Source organism: Rhinoderma darwinii, chromosome 2, assembly GCF_050947455.1.
Source record: "Rhinoderma darwinii isolate aRhiDar2 chromosome 2, aRhiDar2.hap1, whole genome shotgun sequence".
NCBI classification, from domain to species: domain Eukaryota; kingdom Metazoa; phylum Chordata; class Amphibia; order Anura; family Rhinodermatidae; genus Rhinoderma; species Rhinoderma darwinii.
In genome coordinates, this window is record NC_134688.1 from 99,316,965 (window position 1) to 99,344,123 (window position 27,159).

Here is a 27,159-nt window from a genome sequence, read left to right on the forward strand (position 1 = left end):
ACTTCATCTAGTGGTGGCTGCAGGTAGCTAGACTATATCTTTGTCTATGCAGTGGATTTGGAGCTCTGTTTCAGAAAAAAAGGAGCTCTGACCGCTACAAAGATATATTAAAAAAAAATAATCAGCACAGAATTTGAACCTATATAAAAATAAAAAAAATAAAAAAATTGTACTTAAGGGTGGACTTACTGACATTGTCACAAGGGACTTGTAAAGTGCAGGTGCCATGCTAGTATACTATGTGAACAAGGCCTAAAACTGCAATTCACAATATAAAAGCCACACAGTTCCAGGTTTCCTGATCTGTCTTATACATTCATTCATATTTATTTATAAGAAATGAAAAAATAATTTTTTAAAAAAGTTGTGGATGATATTTTATGTCTACTTACCCCATGTCCACCACCCAAACATGAATTACTGCCTGTTTATGCCATCAAAATGTATAATAATAATTAAAAAAAATATGAAAAAGGAAAGCAAAGACAAAAAACATAAAAACGTACTGAAGAGTCATCATTATTGTACAGTTATCTATAGGTTTGCTGTTCTGGCTTCTTCACTTTCCAGTAGTACCTGTGACATTTGGCTGTGATTGTGACTGAATTCTGACTTCTTGAAATCCATCCCTCAGTGCTGAACATGTACCATAGAAACGTAAACTGCCTGCAGAATAAACCAACACTGCTTGTTGAGAATCACTGGAAGGAATAGGGTGTATAATAAAAGAAAAAGGCATATAATAGCAATACACAGACGGCATATAATATTAAACCTGGAAAAAATGCAGATTATATGCATATTTGTGTCCACTAACAACTGTATGTTCCACTCCTGGTTTTGGTTTACAAATAATGATGCAAAATATTGACCAAAATTTGCCTGTGTGAAAGTGGCCTAAGAGTGAGTTTGTTTCGGTCTTTCTGTGCTTTTCAGGGGAAAATAAATGGTGCAGAAAAGACATGGTTTAACAAAATCGCTTCGTTTTTTTACGTGATTTTCTGAAAGACGACTAGCCTCACTCTAAGGCTGGATTCACACGAGCATGTTCGGTCCGTAAAGGACGGAACGTATTTCGGCCGCAAGTCCCGGACCGAACACACTGCAAGGAGCCGGGAAAACATGATTACAGTACGGGACAGTAGTTCCACGGAGAGGCAGGGACTTCTAGCATCGTACATCACTATGATGCTAGGAGCCCGGCTCCCTGTTGTGTGTTCGGTCCGGGACTTGCGGCCGAAATACGTTCTGTCCTTTACGGACGTAACATGGTCGTGTGAACCCAGCCTAACTCTCACATGCTTTACATAATAGTCTGCATCAAACCGATGCATCTGTTTTCACACTTTCTATCCCTCACAGGCAATTATTATTATTATATATATTATACCATTATTACATATAAACTATACTAACTCTTACACTAGCATTACTTAGTAGTATGTTCCTGAGGACCTTATAATGTATGTACTGTACATGATGATTTCACACAAAACATTTCTATACATGTAGACTTCTTCAACAAAGCTTCAGAAAAGCAGATATAAGCGATAAAAAAAATTGATTGCAAAGGTGGACCTTCCCTTTAAGAATCTGTGCTGTAAGGAACACACGAGCTTTTTATTTACAAAAATATTTTCAAAGATAATTTTACATTTTATTTTAACAATAGCATTGCTGCTATTCTGACCCCCGTGATGGTTAATATATATATATATATATATATATATATATATATATATATATATATATATATATATATATATATATATATAGTAAAACAGTTACATTACCAGGGAGAGGCCATCAAAAAGCAAGTACTGAAGAATTTAAATAATATATAATTACAGTAGAAGGTGGAATAGTAATACAAACAGTGGAGCATATTCAGGGTGACCAGAAAAGTTTTGGTAGAAGAAAACATCTGTGGCCATTGACTTTATCTTCTCACACAAATAAGTATGTTCATGGTATGGTGAAAAGTGACATATGACTGCAAATAGAAGAAACAGCTCGTGTAGCACTGCTCCATGTAAGCATATGCCCTTGTGTATAAAAATCAAAGTATTCACCCTTACTTAATGTAAAGGAAGAAAATAATAAAAAAAACTATAATATACTATGGGCCTCACGTAGAAAAGTGTAGCAGTTACCTATAAGGCCATGTTCACACAGGGTGGATACGCTGCATAAAAGTTCTCCACATATCCGTCCTGGAACCCACAGGGTTGTCATAGCGATGCTTTCTTCTGTTCTCGTCCAGGCCGGCCTCCTGGGATGACGCCAAAGCCCATGTTTCCACTGTAGCCCATGTGACCGCTGCAGCAGTCACATGGGATGAATCATCATCCCAGGAGGTCGGCCTGGAAGGATAACAGAAGAAAGTGTCGCTATGACAACACCCAGGTGGTAAGTATAAACATTTATATTAATTTTAAACCAAAAAAAGCCAACCAAATTTGCTATTTTCTTTTGCGGGTTTTACCTCCCCGTAGAATTCAATGGGGGAAAACCCACAACACAAAAAGCAGCGATTCCGAAGCATAAATTGACATGCTGTGGATTAAAAAAACGCACTGCAGTTCAATTTATGAAAGTTTTTTTTGGCATTGAAAGCCATTGCGGAAAATCTAATGTTTATGCTACATGTGAACATACGGTACCCTAGCAAGATATCAAATCCACGCATTCATTTGGCCAGTGCAAGTTATGAAATAAAAGAAGTGATCTGATCTTGTTATGGGAAACCCCAACTTTTGATCTTTGTTAGTATTCAAAGGTGTAACTTGAAGCTCCAAGGCCCCAATGCAAAATCTGTCAAGGGGCTCCTACCTACCATGGGCCATTTATTATACTGGTGTCTTCTTAGACTATGTTCCCATGTTGTGCATTCTGTAAGGATTTAGGTGCACATTTCATGCCTAACCTGGGCAGACCCCTCAACAATTCAGCCAGCAATGCATGTGAATGGGGTATTTTATACCTCATTCACATGCTCCAGAAAATAATCAGCGCAAAATAATTAACACGGCACATATTTTATAAGCTGCAGAATCTTCTTTGGACTTTAATGGAGCTAATCCGCATACAGATCCACATGCCAATGCGCAGCAGAACTGAGTTTTGAGACCCTTGAGCCCAGATGCAACTGCCACCTCTGCAGCCCCAATAGCTGCGTCCCGTGGGTGTACTGTATATACATAAGTTCTTACTTGGCTTGTATTGCTCTTATATAGATTGTAATACTCTCCAGACAAATACACTCTATTCCTTTAGTAAAAGGTTAACTAGCAGTGTTGGCTTGATGAATTTGCTAGCACAAATCTCCATGAAGTAAACAGAAAAAAAAAATACTAAAAAGTTGTGTCTGTGTTTTATTGCCAGGTTTATTTTGCAAATACAAAAATTATGTAATATAAGATTTTTAAAATAAAGTGTCAAACTGTTTATTGCACTTTCCTAGTTTGAGTTTATTTTATATCCTTGTGAATGATCGAAATCTACTGAAGACTGCAGCCCTAACCTGTGCAGGATTTTACCCTTTGAGACTGAATGATCAGTTCAATTTCCATTAATATAGATGTCAGGATTGGTTTATGGCAAAAGGTGGGAGAACCCACAAAACAGTGTCCTTCTGAATCTGTAATGTTATCCGTACTCTGGCCATCCAATCTGTCACCAGAATAGGTATAGATTTTGCCGTGTTATGAAGAAATACCCTTTAAAGTTTATTTACTTATTATTTAGCCAGAATTAAGAACCAGATGAAAACGGTGTAAGGCCTGATTCAGACGAATGTGTCCGTTTTACGTCCATAAAAAACAGCCTATTTCATTCATTTCAGTTCCGTGTGGTATCACTGTGATTTCTGCGTGGCATCAGTGTTCATGTTTTTTTTTTCTGATCATTTCTTGACGTATAATATGCTTGTCTGAATAAGGCCTATAGCAAATAAAATTGTTTTGGGTCAGTGGCGTAACTGTAGGGGTCGCAGTGGTGGCAATTGCGGCCAGGCCCCGAAGCCAGGGGTGCCCGCGGCCCCCAGAACCTCATCAATTAAAAGTTACTATAGTAATTGAAGCCTATGTAATAAACTAAACGGGCCCCTGTTACTATAGTAACTGACAGTACTTACGCTCCTTCCGGTGCGCAGCGGAGTTCCTGACGTCACAACGCTGTGTGCAGCGCATGACGTCACGACGCTGTGCACTGCGCACATCATCCCGACCCCGGATGGAGTCAGGACCTCAGCTGCGGCCGAAGAGGACGGTAATTTTAATTTCAATGTCTGCTGGAGCTGATAGGTCGGGGTTGGACTCACGGGACCCCCGCCAATCAGCTGTTTTGAAGGGGCCGCAGCGCTCGTACGAGCAATATTTCCCCTTCATTCCAGTCACTTGCTCACACTGTGAGCCACCGACACGGACGTGTCAGTGATTCACAGTGTGAGCAAGTATGGAAATTAAGGGGAAGCCGCGCTTGTACGAGCGATGCACCGCCTTCGAAACAGCTGATTGGCAGGGGTCCCGGTTGTCGGACCCCGAGCCATCAGCTATTGATGCCCTATCCTAAGGATAGGCCATTAATGTTTAGGGACTGGACAACCCCTTTAAGCCTACCATGTGGTAGGCTTAGATAGAGGGCCCATCAGACAGGATCACACATGGGCCAGGTATCTAAGCCATGTATCTAAGTCTCCAGCAGACAGTAATCTTATACTGTATAAGATTACGGTCTGCTGAACCCTGTATCAAAGTCTACCTTGTGGTAGGCTGAGATACAGGGTCCAACAGACAGTATCACACATGCACATGGGCCCTGGATCTAAGCTTATCGCATGTGTTACTAATGCTTTTTTTGTGGTTGTGTTTTCTTACAGGTTGGGTTGTTGGACTACGTCGGATTCGAGGACTACTTCAATGACGGCGTTTTTTTGATTATCAATAAAAGGGTTAATGAGGGTTGTGTGTGGGTTTTTTATTTCAATAAAATATTTCTTCCATGTCTTTGTATTTTCTTTTAAACTTTTTTACTACAGCCTTAGTAATTGCCGTTGGCCGATTGACAGCATCCATTACTAAGGCGGGGCTTAATGTTAGCCGGTGCAGAGGCTAACACTAACCCCAATTATTACCCCGATACTCAGCGCGACCAGGGGAGCCTGGTACGATCCAATACACGACCATCTGTAGTGATGGTCGGGCACTGGGGCGGCCGCAGGTTAGCATTACCAGGATGGGAAGGGCCATGGTTTTTGGCCTATCCCGGTCTAATAACACCAGCCTGCGGCCGCCCCAGTGTCCATCCATCACTACAGATGGTCGGGTACTGGATCTTACCCGGCCCTTCCCGGTACCCCTGGTGGCAGTGGGTACAGGGGTAATAATGGGGGGTTATTGCTAGCCTTTTCACCAGCTAACATTAAGTCCCACCTTAGTAATGCATGCTGTCAATCAGCCAGCCAGCTGCCGTTACTAAGGCGGTAGTAATAAAGTTTTAAAATATACAAGAAAAAATATTTTATTGAAATAAAAAATCCACACACAATCCTCGTTAACCATTTTATTGAGAATAAAAAAACAGCTGTCATCGAAGTAGTCCTTGAAACCGAAACCGAAGTAGTCCAACAACTCAACCTGTAAAAAAACACAAACACACAAAAAAAATTGATAACACCTAAAAAACTATTATTATACTTACCTTTCCTGGTCCAGCGCTGGAGACGCAATGTCGACGAGCTGGCCCTATATCATATGTGATACTGTCTGCTGAGCCACTGTATCTAATCCTATCCATAGCTATAGGGTCGTAGTGCTATAGATATGCTATCTCACATATATATATACACACACACACACACACACACACACACACACACACACACACACACACGTGTGTGTGTATGTATATATATATATATATATATATATATATATATATACAGTCCAGAAATAGATGAACACAGCACTCCAATAATTCCAGAAAATCAGGCCATGTGCTCGTTACCTGGGGGTGAATCAATTCCCCAAAACACAATAGAGAGAAGCATAGAACACAGTAACGGCACCAGGACTTCAGGGCAGATGAAAGCAGGGTTCTCTCTCTCTCTCTCTTTCTCTTTCTCTTTCTCTTTCTCTTTCTCTTTCTCTTTCTCTTTCTCTTTCTCTTTCTCTTTCTCTCAAACCATGCGACTGCTATGGTGCCCTTGGAGAGAGGAGGCCAATTCTGGTTGGTTCTATAGCATTTCTTACTGGGTGGAAAAAACCTGTGCAGGAGTCCTCTGTTCAGACGGGGTAGGGAATTGGCCCAAGGGTCATGAAAAGGGCTTAGAGGCCCTTCTGTCCTGGATGGAAAAAATTGGAACCTAAAAGGCAGGAGGATTTTAATCTTTGCTATGGGGCCCCCACTTTTCTATGTACGCCACGGCCTCAACATTATGCAGTATGGATTAAACATCTTACCTCTTCTCATCTTGTGTTATGTTTTACTAGGTTCTTACTTGTCCAGAAGTAATGGCCTGGGTTGTTGTATTCTTCACCTATAGGATTTAACCTTCTCGATATTAGATTATATTATAGGTACAAATTTGGTCCAAGTAATTTAAACCGAAATGTATTATATCTCATAAAAAAAAAACCTGACAAGCATATGTTATAGATAAATCTGGCACAAAAATATCAAGTTAGACCATGTTAGGCAGAGATATTCTTCAATCCATTTACCCATCATTTAGGCAAAGTAGCAGAAGGAAACAGTGTAAAGCACCTCAATTTAGCCTTTGGTGTCCCCAATATTATGCAGTATGGATTAAACATCTTACCTCTGCTTATGCTATATTAGCGTTTACTAGGTTCTTGATTGTCCAGAAGTAATGGCCTGGATTGTTGTGGTGTTCAACTCTAGGACTCAACCTTCTCTATATAGTTTTACATTACACGTACAAATCTGGTCCAAGAAATATAAACACAAACTATTTAATTTTCATAAAATAAACTTTAGCAACATATTTTATAGAATAATCTGCTACAGAAAAATCAGGCTGTAGCATAGTTGAAATTCAATATGAAACTGGAGACACTTGGCCGGGCAGTTCTCATAAGCGATAACACTTTAATAAACTGACTATGACTATGGCTGTGTTTACACCTGCGTCTGAGGCTCCGTTAAGAGCCCTTGTTGCAGATTCCTAATTACTTATAATTTAGTCAAAGTAGTAGAAAGTGATATTCTAAAGCTTCTTTAACCTATTCTCAACATCTGCCTTATATATACGGTGGAGCCCGGGGGGGAAGTATAGAGCAGGCTCACGGGCAGAGCCCACTCCATAAGTCGAGCGTGTCAGCTGTATCACTTCAGTACAACGCGAATGGGATCCCTTAGATGCTGGTGTCAATAGCAACCGCGGCATCTAAGCCGTATAGAAACAGGATTCCGGCCACCTCTGATGTCCCTTTGCCCCCCCGGGACGTGATCGCATGGTGCCGATGGTTGTTATGGCAGCCTGTGGGCCTAGTAAAGGCTCCGAGGTCTGCTATAATTGTGCTCCTACTAAAGCCCTGCCAGAGAAGGTCTGTAATAGAAGTCGATAAAAATCACGATATACTGCAAAACATTAGTATTGCAGTATATCGTGCAAGCAGTCCAACGATTGCTGGATCAAGTACACTAGGGGGACTAATAAACAAAGTAAAATAGAGTAAAAAAAAAGAATAATTAAAACACCAGAATCGTGGTTTGTTGATCAAAAAAAGTGATAAAAAAATTAGCATGTACCCCAAAATGGTATCAATAAAAACTACAGCTCATGTAAGTAAATAATAGTACACCCCACTGACTTCTGATCCTGCTAAAATAATTAAGAAGGATCTACATTATATTGCTAACACGGCCTTTCAAAAATCACTAGTCAACAAAAATGAAAAAAACTACCTACTCCTACGAAACACCAGCACTTCATTTTTTTATCATTTACTCTAAATCCATAAAACCTTATTAAACCCACCAGGCAGACAGATCATTTCGGCCAATCACTCTCCTACTTGCCGTCTGTCTCACTATTTTGATGTCTTACTACAAGATTACGTACACGATCTACCCAGTTACCTAAAAAAGTCCACCAAACTAATCCCAAAACTTAAAAAAATATCATGGTCCAATGGCATTCTCCTAGCTACCTTGGATGCTGCGGCCCTCTACAGTAACTAAACAGCTTAGCTACAATCCTGGAAAGAGACCCGGCAAAAAGGCAAGAACAAGTCATCCTTCAGGTCATGGATTTCATTGTATTCAGGGTGTGTTCACCTCAACGCCCTATACCTACCTGGTAAAAGGGTGAAGGATTATTGTATTGCACAGAAGCGTTAATGTGCATGGAGTCTTTAGAAATCTGTCGTAGGTGTCTTTGGTCTAGTCCCTGATTATTAGAGAGCTCCAGTTTTATTGTATCAGCATTGTTACGCTCAATGCTTCCCTATACTACTCCCCGGAAAGATAGTATTCATTTGGCTTACTTGGAGTCAGTACCCGTACAGCTCCTGTGCACCCACCGCTATTATCTGCCAACAGCCTGGGTCCTTGGACATGGGGAAAGTAAGATCACTTTCTGTAATTAGTAATCATTGTAAAGAATGTTATGTACTATTGAAGTGATGAAGGAATTAATGGCCTTGGAGCAGGTAGGTTAAGTGAGGGCAGAGTGATTGAAATAGCATTGAACTTGTGTATGTACAAATAGTAATTATACACTTCACCTGCTGCCATGGTTGGTTGTGTTCTAGGCGTGCCTGACTATCATTGCCTGCCGGTGAGAGGGTAACGGAGAAAGGTAGAGGTTAGCGCCGCAAGGACCCGCGGTGGTGCCAGAAGGTTCGGTTAGTCCACTGACTCCCACGACTCAACCAGGGGCCAAGAGCGTGACTCTTACCCTTAGGCAGTAGTGGGTAGCTCCCAGAGACAATGACAAATGGAGGCGTGTCATTGCCCAAAGCCTTGGGCAACATGGAGTCAGGCACAACCTCTCTCAGAGGGATTCCAGCAGGATCGACGTCCCCAACCTCAGTGTGTCATGCCTGCTCCCAGAGAATGTACAGCCCTTATATGTTGTAATCTCAGTAAGAAGTAGCTGTGTCCATTCTTCTACATTTGTAACGGCAACCTACCTATATAATTTGGCATAGTTGGCAGGATTGAAACTCCTCACGGAAGAAATGGACCTGTCCAGCAGCAGTGGCCCACCTGCACCAGCCACAGTCATGATTCCCATGAGGGCTGCATTGATGAGCATATCCAAGTTGGATAGACAGAGTGTCCCTCTTACGAAATGAGTTTGCACTGATGCCCAGTTATTCAAAGTACCAGCGACACATCAAGTGGACTTAGCCCTTAATTCCCTCAAAGGGAATGCAAGGAGAGCTGTGTTAGACTTACCAGCGGTTCAGCGCAACATGTTAGAGTCTATCATCACCCAACTGGACTCACTATATGGGGATGTTACTTCAGCAAATCTGCCCAAGAAGTTCTACACAAATGACCTGGAGTCGTGTACCAAGATTTCGCACAGGATGTCTGGAAAGCTATATGAGAGTTGAAAACAGAAGTAGCCCAACTGGGAATTAGGTTAGCACAGCAACCTCGACTGTCCCGGCCACCACAAGTTGGCCCACGGCGCTTTGATAAACCGGGTCACTTTGCAAGAGAATGCAGAGCGGAATGTTTCCCAAGGCGCGAGCAGCCATCTTTAAGCTAGAGACACCCACTGCTTAGGGCCAAGCGGGCAATTCACCATTATGCCCTCGCGGGAATGTGAAACTCTTGACTGGTAGATGTCTAGTAGTTCCAACTACTATTGGAGGGATAACAGTTACTTTCCTAATTGACACTGGTTCAGAAGAAATTACCACGACCTACCAATTGTCTCATGAAAAGTTCCAGAACAAACAGAGCTTAGAAGTATGCTGGATAGAGCTAAGACCCGCCAATAGCCTACCAATTCCCATCGCAGGATTTACCAGGTTAGAATTGGAAGTATTTGGGTGCTAGTTCCCATGGGCTGGCATAGTGGTGGTGCATAATTGTGCCCGACCAGGCGTGCCTGTAGTCTTCGGTAGGAATGTCCTACAAGAGATGCATGGACTGATGTTTAACAAGGTCGTGATGGTTATTGGGAGCAACTGGCTTCCGACTAGAAAGTGCAAAAGACCATGTTCCATGTCCACCAAGTTTTTCAGCGCCAAGAGAACTGGAAGACTCTAGTTGGCCAAGTAGGAATGGTGAGAGATCCAAGTAGTACAGGGTTGTGAGTTTAGCCCCCTCAAGATGTTGCCATTCTCTCGCCAACATCTTTCCCATCCAAACAGGACCGGAGTGCCCGGCTGTGGCACCAGCTACAGTTAGATGGAGTGGCGCCAAGCGTAGAGTTGGAACAACTGAAACTGTTCATGCGACAATTCGGCTATTTGCTCAACATGAAGAAGATTACGGGTGTACTGCCACCATAGAGCATGAAATACACACTGGGATTACACCCCCTATTAGAGAACATTACCGTAACATACCGACCTTATATCGTGAGCTTAAAGACCTTTTACAGAAGATATTAGATGGTCAAGTGACCCGAGGGAGTCAAAGTCCGTGGGCAGCCCAAATTGTTCTTGTTCACAAGAAAGATGGCTCTCTTAGGTCCTGTGTCGATTACAGGAAATTCAATGCCTGTACCCACCGGGATGCATGCCCACTTCCCCGAGTGGAGGAGTCCCTGACTGCTATGCAGGAAGCACAATATTATACTACTCTGCACCTAGCCAGTGGATACTGGCAGGACCCCATGATGGAGGAAGATAAAGAGAAATCGACATTCATTAGTCCCGCTTGGGTTTAACAGGATACCCGTTCAAACTGACTAATGCCCTTAGTACCTTCCAGTGATTGATGGAGCATTGTCTAGGGAATTTGAATTGCGGGTCTGTTTTGATTTATCTCGACATTGACAAATGACATTGTCGTTTTTAAAAAAACCTTTACAGTACTTTTACAGAACTTTTACAGCACCTGCAAGTCGTACTGGAACGGTTGGACAAATATGGCCTCAAGTTGAAACCCAGCAATTGTCGGCTGGCCCGTCAGCAGATTAAATATCTCGGCCATCTCGTGAATACAGCGGGAATTGCCCCAAACCCAAGCAAATTCAAAGCGGTACAAGAGTGGCCCATTCCAGAAAACACAACTGAAATAAAAGCATATCTGGGATTATTTGGATATTACCAGAGGTATATTTTGCCAAGAGAGCGGGCCCCCTAAACCAACTTCTTTGTGGACAACTCACCCAGAAGAAAGGAACCCACAGCCGTAGCGTCACAGAACAGTGGCAGGAACAACAACAACTTGCATTAGAGGAACTAAAAATTAGACTGGTGACCGCCCCTATCCTGACCTTTGCCAATTTCCACTAGCCATTTCGGCTCTACACAGATGGTAGCCTAAAAGGACTTGGAGCCATGCTGGCTCAACAACAAGGGGGAGTTGAGCGGGTCATTGCGCGCAGCCTACAACCATCAGAACATAACCCCTTGAACTATAGTTCTTTCAGATTGGAACTTCTGGCTATTGTGTGTGCAGTCACCGAACGCTTTGCAGAATATTTGTTTGAGAGCAGGGTGGAGATCTATACAGATAACAACCCCCTGGCCTACCTCAGCACCGTGAAATTAGGGGCAATGGAACAGCGGTGGGTGGTCCTATTGGCCCAATTCGACTACACCATGCGCCTATAAACCTGGCAATATCACATGAACACTGATGCACTTTCACAACAACCTTGTGAAACACCCAGTGGAGAGGTGGACAATGAACAGGAAGAAGTAGAGATTCCCCCACTGCAAGTGGCCCACCCGAAGTCAAGAGAAAAGAAGGTGACCGCAGTATTTCAAGTGACCAGCAGAATGACCGAGATATATGACCGAAACAAATGGGAAAAACTTCAACGATTAGACGGAGTTATCCAAAGGGCTGTGGAATGGGTACTACAAAGGAAGAGACCTATGCCAGCCAACAGTTGGAGCGATTAGAGTTCCGAGATGGAATACTGCATCACTGGGTGTGGGCCTGCGTAAGAATATTCAATGAATGGAAAAAAACGGGGAAATCCAAGGGCGCAGCCGTGTCCAGATAAAATAGATTTTATTTGTACATATAACAACAACAAAAAAAGATTGTGTTTCGAAGCCGTACCGGCCTCTTCGTCAGGTCAAAGTACAAGTGGTTATCCTACGAAAACACACAGTTTATATAATCCAGAGAACATATATGACTACCGGGTTAAATGAGAGGTCAAATTAAAAGGCGGGTTCAAACAGATCATTATAAACGAAATAAACCCATAAGGACTTGTACATATATATATTTATATACATATATATACATTGATAATATATCTGTCAAACTAACATAGAATTCGTTAACATTAAAAATATATATTAAAAATATAATAAAAATCACGTTAAAAAATATATGTTAAAATATTTTAAAAACAGTTCTATTTAAAGGCCATATCTAAAAGAATTGAAAAATATATATATATATATATGCGCACCCCTATCTTGGAAATATGAGATAAGACCATCCCAAAGGATGTAAATGCATATATGCGCTAATTGAAAGATATATAGATAAATAAATGAATAAATAAATATCTAAACATAAAACAGATTCGTGCAGAAGAAAAAGAAAAAGAAAAAATGGCATTAAAAGTTATCACATCGTATATCTATATCCACTATATATGGATCCGACAAAACCTATTAATAGTGGTCTTATTAGATTCATTCGGACCTGTTGGTTTTAGTATTTTTAGTTTGTAGATGGTTTTATTGGATTCATTCAGACCTGTCGGTTTTAATATTTTTAGCCTGTAGGTAAAAATATATTACAATCTATTACAACAATCTAGATGACTGATTAGAGTCTAATCGATTGGAATATTAATTAAAAACTTTCTTAGAAACACGAAAAAAGACCATCCAAAAGGATGTGGATAAGATACTCCATATACATGCTAAGTGAGAACATATCAGTACCTAAATATATACATATCTAGACATAGAAGAGAATATTATCGGAATTAATAATCACATTTAGAGTGATCACATTGCCTATCTGCATACATTCTATTTGAATCCAAGAAACCGCATTAAATAATGGTCTCATTGAGTTCATTCAGACCTGCCGGTTTCAGTGTTTTTAGTTTGTAGATCCAAAATATTTCTTTTTTACAAAGAACGTTAAAACGATCAGGATGACTCACTGAGATTTGGTCAATTGGGGTGATAGTAAAACATGCAAAATTACCCTCATGTGCTATAGTGCAGTGTCTAGAAACACTATGAAGCAAAAATTTATTCTTACAATTAAACCTATGTTTATTCAGTCTACAATGTAGGGGTTGAATTGTCCTTCCTACGTATTGAATACCACATATACAATTTATAAGATAGATCACAAAACTAGATCGGCAATTTAAATTCGTTTCAATATTAAATGATTTTTCTGTCTGATGTGATCTAAAAATGTACGTTTTGTCTGTGATTGATTTACAACAAAGACATCTATTTTGTCCACATTTAAAACTCCCCTTTTCTAATAGTGGGTCATGTAGTTGTATTTTTTGTGACGAGTCTTTTAAAAAGGACAGATTCACCCGACTTGGAGCCAGAATATTTTTTATTGTTCTAGCTCTTTTAAACGTTACATGTGGTTTTGAAGGTAGAGTTTTTTGTAAAAACGGGTCATTCTGTAATACATGCCAATGTCTTTTTAATATCTCTCCTATTTTCTTATTTGCTGTATTATATTGTGTAATAAAATTGAGACCAAAACTATCTCGATTCTTCTCATCATTTTGTTCTTTAGAGACACTACCAGTATATTTTATTAGGCAGTCTTCTTGGGACAGTGCAGATGTTTTCTTATATGCTACAGTTTTTCCTAATTCTTTTATATTGGCTATATGGGATATTTTTAAGCCACTTGGAGTAGTGGCCACTATAAAAATTTAAGTAACTGTTAATGTCTACTTTCTTAAAAAAATTGCATGTTAAAAACCTATCCCCTGAATAAGTAATTGTCAAATCCAGATAATCAATTTCTTTTTCTTGGATATTATAGGTGAAATTGATGCCCCATTGATTTTCATTTAGTGAATTACAAAAATTGGTCGCACTTCTCAAGTCGCCATTCCATATAAAAATCAAATCGTCTATATATCTTTTGTATAAAAGGATATGTTCCCTAGCCCATGGGTGATTCCATATAAATTGCTCTTCAAACGCCCCCATAAAAATATTAGCATAGCTCGGTGCTACTCTAGTGCCCATCGCTGTGCCCTTAACTTGATGGTATATATTATTATTGAACGAAAAAATATTATTCTTTAGAATGAATTCCATACTCTCCAGATAAAATTTAATTTGAATTGGTTGGAGATCTTTATCTTTTTCAAACAAATTTTTCAGGGTACTCATGCCCAAAGAGTGCTCAATATTGCTATATAATGCACTCACATCCAAAGTAATCAGGAGTGGATAATTTTTTGGTGAAACTAAGCACAGTTCATTGATGAGCTGTGTTGAATCTTTTAAAAAACTGGGCAGGTTTACTACATATTTTTGCAAAATCAGATCTAGATAATGGGACAAATGACAGGTGGGTGACTGAATACCGGAAATAATAGGTCTCCCAGGTGGATTAATGGGGTCCTTATGTATTTTCGGTAAGTGGTAATAGAATGGTAAATTAGAGTTTTGTGGAGTAAGATATTTCCTTTCATTCTTATTAAGAACCCTATCTAAAAAGGCTTGATCTATCAGAGATCTAAGGTTTTTATTAATGTTCTCGATGGGATTGTAATCAAGGCAGACATAATAATTTGTGTCTGATAGAATTTTTGAAGCTTCATTAAAATAATCCACAGTATTCTGAATTACTGTACCACCACCTTTGTCCGCAGATCTTATTACAATTGATGTATTATCTTTAAGATTCTTCAAAGCTTGTTTCTCACTATAAGATAAATTATTTTTATGTGGAAGATATTGCGATTCTATGTCTTCCAAGTCTCTACCTACTAGATGATAAAAAGTATTGATAAAGTTACCCTGATGGGCTACAGGGTAGAACTTTGAGGGTGCTTTCAGAGCAGTATGTTTAAAGATTGGGGGTGATTCATTTTGGTGGATATTATCTACACCAGATTGGTCTTTGTCAACTATTGATTTATAAGATGTTAATTGGAAATATCTTTTTAATGTTAGTTTCCTAATGAACCGATGTAAATCAATAAATACATCAAACCCATTTATACCAGAAGTAGGGCAAAAAGCAAGACCCTTTTCCAGGAGCGAAATTTCAGATTTATTTAAAATATAATCGGACAGGTTAAAAATGGATACAAGTGGTAAGACAGGAGGGGGGGCCGAAGTGCCTATTATTCTCTTTTTCTTTTTGCCTCCCCTGGTTCCTCTATAAGATTTTTTCTTTTTTTCGGGCGAAAGAATTCGCTTATAGCCAACTGTTGGGAATTTCGGCAAGGTGGTATCTCTAAAAAAGATGACGAGGAGGGAGAGGGGGAGGAGGGAGACAGTATATTCTCTACAGGTCTAAGACTTCTCTCTCCTACAGGTGTGACACATAGTGCCGGGGTAAGAAATGGAACTGACATGGTGGAACCTTTTTTAGTGTTATCAATAGTAGTCATAACTTTGGACAAATCAGGACTATCCAGAAAAATTATTTCCCTATTATAGTCTTCAGTATTAATTACAGTATTAGATAGTTGGTCATCAGAGATGTCATGTGTTGTTAATATCGATAAATCCATATCTCCATCCGATATAGAACTCTTGGCCCGCTCATTGGTTCTTTCAAAAGCATGAATAGGGGTAGAGTTCACATCTTTATTAGATATATCTTTCTTATTTAGTATATCCCCATGGGGACTTCTAGAAAGCTCATTCATAGGTTGTCGCATTTTTTTATTGTTGTTAGATCTACTATATTTGCTGTTCAAAAAAAGTCTATTGGATTTAATATAAGCTATTCTTAGTTCCTCATTTTTGTTTCTATTATAATTTGTACTTGGTGTTAAAGTAGGCATTACGCGCTGCTGAATACTTTTCAAGGTATCTGCTTTTTGAGGTTGTAATATGGGTACATTCCAGGTTCTAATTTGATTGGAGAGATAGTCCAATCTATCTCTTGCCAATTTATTAGCCTTTCTTTCAATGAGGTCTTGTTCTAATCTAAATATGCGATTAGTAATCCTATGATTTATAGTATGAAAGTCATGATGTAGAGAATATAGTTTTAATGATTCCATTAGGCTTTCTATTTTAATAGTTAATGTCTCACATAGAGTTTGTCTTTTAGTCAATAAACGGTTCATCATCCCCTTTGTACATTCCTCCATAAAAGACTCCCAATCTGAGGTAAAGATTGGGTCGTCCTTAAAGGTGGATGAAAAAGGCATACGTAAACCCCTTGGGGATATTTTTTCAGACAAATAAATCGTAAGAAAGATTACATCAATGTGGTGTTGTAATTCCACCTTGGAAGAATCTTCAAATTCTTTAAATAGATCAACCATAATTTCCGAAGAGGCCGGTACGGCTTCGAAACACAATCTTTTTTTGTTGTTGTTATATGTACAAATAAAATCTATTTTATCTGGACACGGCTGCGCCCTTGGATTTCCCCGGTTTTTTCCATTCATTGGATTTCTTCAGCGGATATTGTACCTTCAAACCTCCGGATTGGGAACTGTGGCGGCAACCGACTTTGACAGAGTTACCTCTGAATGCAAGTGTGGGTTGTTATGCTCCTAGCATAACATCACCAGGTCAGTACCTTTGACCCTATTTTCTTTTTTCGTTATATATATAAATTCAGGCACGATGTGCGCTTTGTTTTTATTTTTTTCTCTGTAGCGTGATACATCTCTGAGGTGGATATTCATACGTTTGTTATCCACGATTAGACCTTAAAAGGTCTGCAAATAGAGCAGCAATTTCATCTGCCTGATCTGCTTGGTCTACACCTGAGAGACATTGATAATCCCGTTTTCGTTACCACTCTAAGAACGACAAGCTATGGATCATTTTCGGCATAGAAAGGAATCCAGAGATCAACTAGTCCAGAAACTCACAGCAAGTACGGTACACAATCATCATGAGACTATACCGGCATCTGTATTCACTAATGAAGACACGGAAATTATGGTTGATCTATTTAAAGAATTTGAAGATTCTTCCAAGGTGGAATTACAACACCACATTGATGTAATCTTTCTTACGATTTATTTGTCTGAAAAAATATCCCCAAGGGGTTTACGTATGCCTTTTTCATCCACCTTTAAGGACGACCCAATCTTTACCTCAGATTGGGAGTCTTTTATGGAGGAATGTACAAAGGGGATGATGAACCGTTTATTGACTAAAAGACAAACTCTATGTGAGACATTAACTATTAAAATAGAAAGCCTAATGGAATCATTAAAACTATATTCTCTACATCATGACTTTCATACTATAAATCATAGGATTACTAATCGCATATTTAGATTAGAACAAGACCTCATTGAAAGAAAGGCTAATAAATTGGCAAGAGATAGATTGGACTATCTCTTCAATCAAATTAGAACCTGGAATGTACCCATATTACAACCTCAAAAAGCAGATACCTTGAAAAGTATTCAGCAGCGCGTAATGCCTACTTTAACACCAAGTACAAATTATAATAGAAACAAAAATGAGGAACTAAGAATAGCTTATATTAAATCCAATAGACTTTTTTTGAACAGCAAATATAGTAGATCTAACAACAATAAAAAAATGCGACAACCTATGAATGAGCTTTCTAGAAGTCCCCATGGGGATATACTAAATAAGAAAGATATATCTAATAAAGATGTGAACTCTACCCCTATTCATGCTTTTGAAAGAACCAATGAGCGGGCCAAGAGTTCTATATCGGATGGAGATATGGATTTATCGATATTAACAACACATGACATCTCTGATGACCAACTATCTAATACTGTAATTAATACTGAAGACTATAATAGGGAAATAATTTTTCTGGATAGTCCTGATTTGTCCAAAGTTATGACTACTATTGATAACACTAAAAAAGGTTCCACCATGTCAGTTCCATTTCTTACCCCGGCACTATGTGTCACACCTGTAGGAGAGAGAAGTCTTAGACCTGTAGAGAATATACTGTCTCCCTCCTCCCCCTCTCCCTCCTCGTCATCTTTTTTAGAGATACCACCTTGCCGAAATTCCCAACAGTTGGCTATAAGCGAATTCTTTCGCCCGAAAAAAAGAAAAAATCTTATAGAGGAACCAGGGGAGGCAAAAAGAAAAAGAGAATAATAGGCACTTCGGCCCCCCCTCCTGTCTTACCACTTGTATCCATTTTTAACCTGTCCGATTATATTTTAAATAAATCTGAAATTTCGCTCCTGGAAAAGGGTCTTGCTTTTTGCCCTACTTCTGGTATAAATGGGTTTGATGTATTTATTGATTTACATCGGTTCATTAGGAAACTAACATTAAAAAGATATTTCCAATTAACATCTTATAAATCAATAGTTGACAAAGACTAATCTGGTGTAGATAATATCCACCAAAATGAATCACCCCCAATCTTTAAACATACTGCTCTGAAAGCACCCTCAAAGTTCTACCCTGTAGCCCATCAGGGTAACTTTATCAATACTTTTTATCATCTAGTAGGTAGAGACTTGGAAGACATAGAATCGCAATATCTTCCACATAAAAATAATTTATCTTATAGTGAGAAACAAGCTTTGAAGAATCTTAAAGATAACACATCAATTGTAATAAGATCTGCGGACAAAGGTGGTGGTACAGTAATTCAGAATACTGTGGATTATTTTAATGAAGCTTCAAAAATTCTATCAGACACAAATTATTATGTCTGCCTTGATTACAATCCCATCGAGAACATTAATAAAAACCTTAGATCTCTGATAGATCAAGCCTTTTTAGATAGGGTTCTTAATAAGAATGAAAGGAAATATCTTACTCCACAAAACTCTAATTTACCATTCTATTACCACTTACCGAAAATACATAAGGACCCCATTAATCCACCTGGGAGACCTATTATTTCCGGTATTCAGTCACCCACCTGTCATTTGTCCCATTATCTAGATCTGATTTTGCAAAAATATGTAGTAAACCTGCCCAGTTTTTTAAAAGATTCAACACAGCTCATCAATGAACTGTGCTTAGTTTCACCAAAAAATTATCCACTCCTGATTACTTTGGATGTGAGTGCATTATATAGCAATATTGAGCACTCTTTGGGCATGAGTACCCTGAAAAATTTGTTTGAAAAAGATAAAGATCTCCAACCAATTCAAATTAAATTTTATCTGGAGAGTATGGAATTCATTCTAAAGAATAATATTTTTTCGTTCAATAATAATATATACCATCAAGTTAAGGGCACAGCGATGGGCACTAGAGTAGCACCGAGCTATGCTAATATTTTTATGGGGGCGTTTGAAGAGCAATTTATATGGAATCACCCATGGGCTAGGGAACATATCCTTTTATACAAAAGATATATAGACGATTTGATTTTTATATGGAATGGCGACTTGAGAAGTGCGACCAATTTTTGTAATTCACTAAATGAAAATCAATGGGGCATCAATTTCACCTATAATATCCAAGAAAAAGAAATTGATTATCTGGATTTGACAATTACTTATTCAGGGGATAGGTTTTTAACATGCAATTTTTTTAAGAAAGTAGACATTAACAGTTACTTAAATTTTTATAGTGGCCACTACTCCAAGTGGCTTAAAAATATCCCATATAGCCAATATAAAAGAATTAGGAAAAACTGTACCCTTAGGTGTGATTTTAAAAAACAAAGTAAAATTTTATACAAACGTTTTAAAGACAAAGGTTATCCAGATACACTATTAACGGATGCATATAAGAAAACATCTGCACTGTCCCAAGAAGACTGCCTAATAAAATATACTGGTAGTGTCTCTAAAGAACGAAATGATGAGAAGAATCGAGATAGTTTTGGTCTCAATTTTATTACACAATATAATACAGCAAATAAGAAAATAGGAGAGATATTAAAAAGACATTGGCATGTATTACAGAATGACCCGTTTTTACAAAAAACTCTACCTTCAAAACCACATGTAACGTTTAAAAGAGCTAGAACAATAAAAAATATTCTGGCTCCAAGTCGGGTGAATCTGTCCTTTTTAAAAGACTCGTCACAAAAAATACAACTACATGACCCACTATTAGAAAAGGGGAGTTTTAAATGTGGACAAAATAGATGTCTTTGTTGTAAATCAATCACAGACAAAACGTACATTTTTAGATCACATCAGACAGAAAAATCATTTAATATTGAAACGAATTTAAATTGCCGATCTAGTTTTGTGATCTATCTTATAAATTGTATATGTGGTATTCAATACGTAGGAAGGACAATTCAACCCCTACATTGTAGACTGAATAAACATAGGTTTAATTGTAAGAATAAATTTTTGCTTCATAGTGTTTCTAGACACTGCACTATAGCACATGAGGGTAATTTTGCATGTTTTACTATCACCCCAATTGACCAAATCTCAGTGAGTCATCCTGATCGTTTTAACGTTCTTTGTAAAAAAGAAATATTTTGGATCTACAAACTAAAAACACTGAAACCGGCAGGTCTGAATGAACTCAATGAGACCATTATTTAATGCGGTTTCTTGGATTCAAATAGAATGTATGCAGATAGGCAATGTGATCACTCTAAATGTGATTATTAATTCCGATAATATTCTCTTCTATGTCTAGATATGTATATATTTAGGTACTGATATGTTCTCACTTAGCATGTATATGGAGTATCTTATCCACATCCTTTTGGATGGTCTTTTTTCGTGTTTCTAAGAAAGTTTTTAATTAATATTCCAATCGATTAGACTCTAATCAGTCATCTAGATTGTTGTAATAGATTGTAATATATTTTTACCTACAGACTAAAAATATTAAAACCGACAGGTCTGAATGAATCCAATAAAACCATCTACAAACTAAAAATACTAAAACCAACAGGTCCGAATGAATCTAATAAGACCACTATTAATAGGTTTTGTCGGATCCATATATAGTGGATATAGATATACGATGTGATAACTTTTAATGCCATTTTTTCTTTTTCTTTTTCTTCTGCACGAATCTGTTTTATGTTTAGATATTTATTTATTCATTTATTTATCTATATATCTTTCAATTAGCGCATATATGCATTTACATCCTTTGGGATGGTCTTATCTCATATTTCCAAGATAGGGGTGCGCATATATATATATATATATATTTCAATTCTTTTAGATATGGCCTTTAAATAGAACTGTTTTTAAAATATTTTAACATATATTTTTTAACGTGATTTTTATTATATTTTTAATATATATTTTTAATGTTAACGAATTCTATGTTAGTTTGACAGATATATTATCAATGTATATATATGTATATAAATATATATATGTACAAGTCCTTATGGGTTTATTTCGTTTATAATGATCTGTTTGAACCCGCCTTTTAATTTGACCTCTCATTTAACCCGGTAGTCATATATGTTCTCTGGATTATATAAACTGTGTGTTTTCGTAGGATAACCACTTGTACTTTGACCTGTTGTTGTTATATGTACAAATAAAATCTATTTTATCTGGACACGGCTGCGCCCTTGGATTTCCCCGGTTTTTTCCATTCATTGGATTTCTTCAGCGGATATTGTACCTTCAAACCTCCGGATTGGGAACTGTGGCGGCAACCGACTTTGACAGAGTTACCTCTGAATGCAAGTGTGGGTTGTTATGCTCCTAGCATAACATCACCAGGTCAGTACCTTTGACCCTATTTTCTTTTTTCGTTATATATACAAATTCAGGCACGATGTGCGCTTTGTTTTTATTTTTTTCTCTGTAGCGTGATGCGTAAGAATATTGGGAATTGGGGCAATTGGTGTTGCCAAAAACAGACATGAAACCGCCAATGGATACATGAAAAGAGAGGCCACTTCTCAGCAGATAAGACGGTCCAGTTGCTCCATAACGATTTATATTCCCCGGGTTTGGGGGAGGTAATCAGAAGCGCGTATGAAGAATGCGCAACCTGGAGTAGTATATAAGATGACAGAGCAATTAAAAGAGCTGATGATCATCAAGACGGGAGAACAATTAGAACTACTGACAGTTTACTTTTTGACCATACAGGAAGTGTTACATCTGGTCACAAGTATGCACTGGTGTGCATTGACCATTTTCTGAAGTTTGCAGTGGTAATCCCTACCCGAGATCAGAGAGCACAAACGACAGCTACTGAATTTGTGGAAATATGTAATGCATCTTTACGGTTGCCTAAAATAACTGCTATCAGATCAAGGGCTGAATTTTGAATCAGAACTCTTTCGGAAACTGTGTATGCTGCATGGATTAACGAAGTCAAGGACAATGCCCTATCACCCGCAAGGCAACGGGGCATGTGATAGATGCAATCACACATTGCTCTGCCTTCCTAGAACCCTCGGGGACTTCAAGCAAGAACCATGGCCCGACTATATGGACGATCTGGTGTGGGCATATAATCACCCAGTGCACCTGACTGGATACAATCCATATACAGTTAGTGTTTGGCCATCCAAGTCGGTTACCATTAGCACTTCTTTTGGAGAACCCAGAACCAGAAGTGGACAGGTCTGAGGCTCAGTGGGTACAAGATCACCAGAGACATCTAAACATTGTGAATGGTGGGCTAGAGAAGATTATTTTGGAAGAGTGGTCACCGAATCGAACCCGGCGACACCAAGTTTTTCATCCTGGAGATTGGATGTTGGTCTACAATTGGAGAGCAGCATGAGAGGGTAAGCTGGAGCATATCGATCCCGAACTAATGTGTAAGAGGTACAACCAGAGGACAATCGTGGGCCAAGTAAGAATTTACACCGGAATCTTTTTCACGACATGTGTACCTTCCCAATGCCAGACTCTGTTGCTTTGCCAAGACAGGAGGAGAGGGGAGATCCTCCACCGACAGATACCGAGATGGACTGTTGTATATTGCTAAGACCAAGCGAACTGCCCGAAAAAGAGTTGTCAAGACCAACAGAATCCTTGGAATCAACTACACCCGATGTGGATCCCAGGCTATGTTATCCACAGAGATGTAATCGTAACCGACACCCGGCTTATCTGCAAGACTATGAAGTATCGTGCCGAAGACTGCACTTAATAATGATGGGGGAGGTGAAAGGGGGAATAACAACCCCTCCTTGTTTGTCTAGCATCCCGTGCAGGATACTGTCGGCAGATTGTGTACCTCCGGATCATTGACGTCGTCATTCCAACGACGTTCATGACATCCTGCTTCATGACGCGCACGCTCCTACACAGAGCGACGGAGTGAAGTCTCCGTCGGCTCTGTGACAGGGAAGGTGGGCAGAATGACGAGGAACATCATGACATCATGCCAGGAGGGGAGGGGAGGTGCAGGGGAGAGAGGGGCGGGAATGGTTTGGCGCGAAAGAGAGAGAGAAAAGCGGAAGGAAAGCAGAAGGATTGTGAGGGAGAGGAGAAAGAACAGAAGGAGCATGTTCCCTTCATACCATGAACAATATGGTTGATTTTTTGGTATCAAAAGAGTGCTATAAACCCACATATTGTAGTTTAGTGTGTCAAATACTCTGAAATCAGTCCTGCGATGGCTTATTAAAGGGTTAATTGGTTGGAAAAAAAATGTCTGGAAAGCCATTCCAGATTATGAATCAAGTAGAAGGTTTGCAATTTATTGGAAATTACCTTAAATTATACTCATATTTCTAAAAAAATAGTATCATATTTGACATAATATGAATGTAATCATTGAACCAAAAAAAAAAAGTTGTGAAAATATACAGATTGCGATGGGCTTCTGCGAGACCAAGACAGGGTGATGGTTATCAATAGAGAGAGGAGGGAGCATGGAAACCTAATAAAAAGGTAAACATAAACTTTCTTTCAGTGCTCAACTTAGGCTTCGTTCACATCTGCGTCGGGACTCCGTTCATGGGTTCCGTCAGAGCTTTCTGTCAAGGGAACTAATGAACAGTATCCAAATTGATTTCAATGCTGACGGATCCGGTGCAAATGGTTTCCGTTTGTCACTGTTTTGACAGAATCAATACTATAGTTGAATGCGCTATCCATTCCGTTTCCGTTAAAATTACAGAACCCATTTGCACCGGATCCGTCACCATTGAAACCTATGGTGATGTAAACGGAAACCTATTGTTAGGAAAACACCTGTTCCCTTAAGGTCACTATGACAACCTTTCTAGCTTCTGGGTGGTTCTTCTTTTACCTTGAACCTATATTACTTCTCTGTCCTTCTCTCAATCAGCTGTGGTGTTGTATTTATACCTGTTTTTGCTTGTGAATTTTCCTATCTCCTGGTTTGTGATCAAGCTCCTGACTGCTCCTGCACCCCTGTTTTCTGGACCTCGTGTATACTGACCTCGGCTTGTCTCTTGTTAACCTTCTGCTTACCGATTTTGATTATCCGCTCCCAGCTGGTTTTGACCGTGACTTGTCTGATTACCTCTACTCCATTTCTGGACTTTCAGTTAACTTATTGGCTGTCTGGTTTCCAGTTCAGGTTTGCCTGAATTGCACCTCTTATCCAAAACTACACTCTGTTAGGACAACCTGGGTTCTAAGCAGCAAAGTCCATCCCACCTTGCGGTCGGCTCTGGTGAACACCTTAGAGTCGCCATAGATACTGTCGATCAGAGTGGTTACGGATTTGAGGTTGCGGGTTTACGTGCACACTCTCTCCCGGCAGACTCCAGCAGCCTTGAGGTATCGCTCCACTTGCATTTCCATAACACCTATGGTTTCTGTTTGTTTCAGTTTGAATTCCGTTCAACGGAGTTGCGGCACAGATGTGAATGAAGCCTTAGATATACAAAAATTTCCACTTTGGCATTTAGGCATCTTGGTACCAATAATATTACTTTGCATATCATAAAATGTTTATCTTCTGGACATTTTGACATCTGCTAGTCAATCGCTCTGTAACATTGCAATCCACACCTTTTTTATCCATTACCTTTTTACTTTTTCATGCATTGGGTTTCCCTGCTCCTTTCCCCTTTACTGATGAACATCTTCTATTTTACTTTTTCCACCTTTAATGTGACCCATAATCTGTATAATTCCATTGAAATCAAACTGAAGTCATTTAGAGGGGAAAAATAAAAATATCAAAACTACAATAATGTGGTTGCATAAGTGTGAACATACTCTTATAATTGGGGATGTGTTCAGAATTAGCCAATCACATTTAAACAGCTGACATAATTTAAAGTGATTCTGAGTAACCCCATATAAGGTTCAGCTGATCTATTAGGATTTTCCTGACATTTTCTTTGTTGCATGTGATAGCAAAAGCCATGGTCCATAAAGAGCTTACAACACATCAAAGAGATCTGATTGTTGAAAGGCATCAGTCAGGAGAAGGGTACCAAAGAATTTCAAAGGCATTAGATATACCATGGAACACAGTGAAGACGGTCATCAAGAAGTGGGTTACTTTTGGCACAACAGTGACATTACCAAGAACTGGACGTCCCTCAAAACTTGATGAAAATACAAGACAAAAATTGGTCTGGGAGGCTACCAAGAGGCCTACAGCAATATTAAAGGAACTGCAGGGCTTTCTGGCAACTACTGGTTGTGTAGCGCATGTGACAACAATCTCCCCTATTCTTCATATGTCTGGGCTGTGGGGTAGGATGGCAAGACAGAACCTTTTCTAACAAAGAAAAACATCCAAGCCTGGCTATGTTTTACAAAGACCTACATCAAGTCTGCCAAAAGCATGTGGGAAAACATGTTTTTGTCTGATGAGACCAAGATTGAACTTTTTGGCCATAATTCCAAAAGGTATGTTTGGCGCAAAGCCAACACTGTACATCGCCAAAAGAACACCATACCCACAGTGAAGCATGGTTAAGGCAGCATTATGCTTTGGGGTTGTTTTTTCTGCAGCTGGAACTGGGGCTTTAGTCAAGGTGGAGGGAATTATATACAGTTCCAAATATCAGTCAATATTGGCACAAAACCTTCAGGCCTCTGCTAAAAACTGAAGAGATAGAGGAATTTCATCTTTCAGCACGACAACGACGCAAAGCATACCTCCAAATCCACAAAAGAATGGCTTCACCAGAAGAAGATCAAAGCTTTGGAATGGCCCAGCCAGGGCCCATAGAAAATCAGTGGGGTGACCTGAAGAGGTGTCACGTAGGGTTCGTGGACCCACTGGGCCGTACCGTCTTGGCGGTAAGGCAGCTGGCCAACAGGACGCAGCTAAAAGTCTATAGTTTGTATAGGGTACCTGTGGCAGCTCAGACAGTAGCAAGGCAGGCTTGGTAGGAACTTGGCAGCAGTTTGACGTCAGGCGTGGAGAAGCAGGACAGGCGTGGTATACAGCCCAGCACGACTACAGCTCAGCACGGCACTAGATCAGGATACAAGTATAGGATACAGGAACAGGAAGACTGGGAGCAGGAAACACTAGGAGGCCATATGCAAGACAGACTAGGAATACACAACAATGCTCAGGCGTGGGAGGATGGGCTGGAACCTTCTTATAGCCCAGGGTACTCTGGACCAATTAGCTCAATCACAAATATGCTTGCGCTCTGGCTTCTCAAGTCTGGACTGAGCTCATGACCGCACCCTGGTGGTCACTGTGGAGCAGGACGGCCGTATGTGCAAACATCTCTTGATAGAAGGGCGTTGACTGGATGGAAGGAGTTTGTTGTCAGCGACCACAGACGTTACAAGAGGGCTGTACACAGGAGATGCCCTCGCAATCTGACAGATTTGGAGCGCTTTTACAAGAGTGGGCAACAATTGCCAAGTCAAGATGTGTCATGCTGATAGACTTCTACCCAAAAAGACAATGCTGTCAAAAGGGTAATTCAACAAATTATTAGTTTAAGGGTGAGCATATTTATGCAACCACATTATTTTTGTTCTTTATTTTTATTTTTCCACCCTAAAAGATTTCA

General features: G+C 39.4%; 1 protein-coding gene across 1 annotated transcript in view; it reads right to left on the reverse strand.

Moving 5' to 3' along the window:
- Positions 1 to 11,037: 11,037 nt before the first annotated feature.
- Positions 11,038 to 27,159, reverse strand: part of LOC142741737 (glycoprotein-N-acetylgalactosamine 3-beta-galactosyltransferase 1-like) — a 124,610-nt gene continuing 108,488 nt past the window's right edge. The window contains exons 6-7 of the mRNA XM_075851076.1: positions 23,080 to 23,185; positions 11,038 to 11,221 (exon numbers count right to left, since the gene is read on the reverse strand). Coding sequence (XP_075707191.1) covers positions 11,038 to 11,221; positions 23,080 to 23,185 — 290 coding nt within the window. The remainder of the gene's footprint in view (positions 11,222 to 23,079; positions 23,186 to 27,159) is intronic.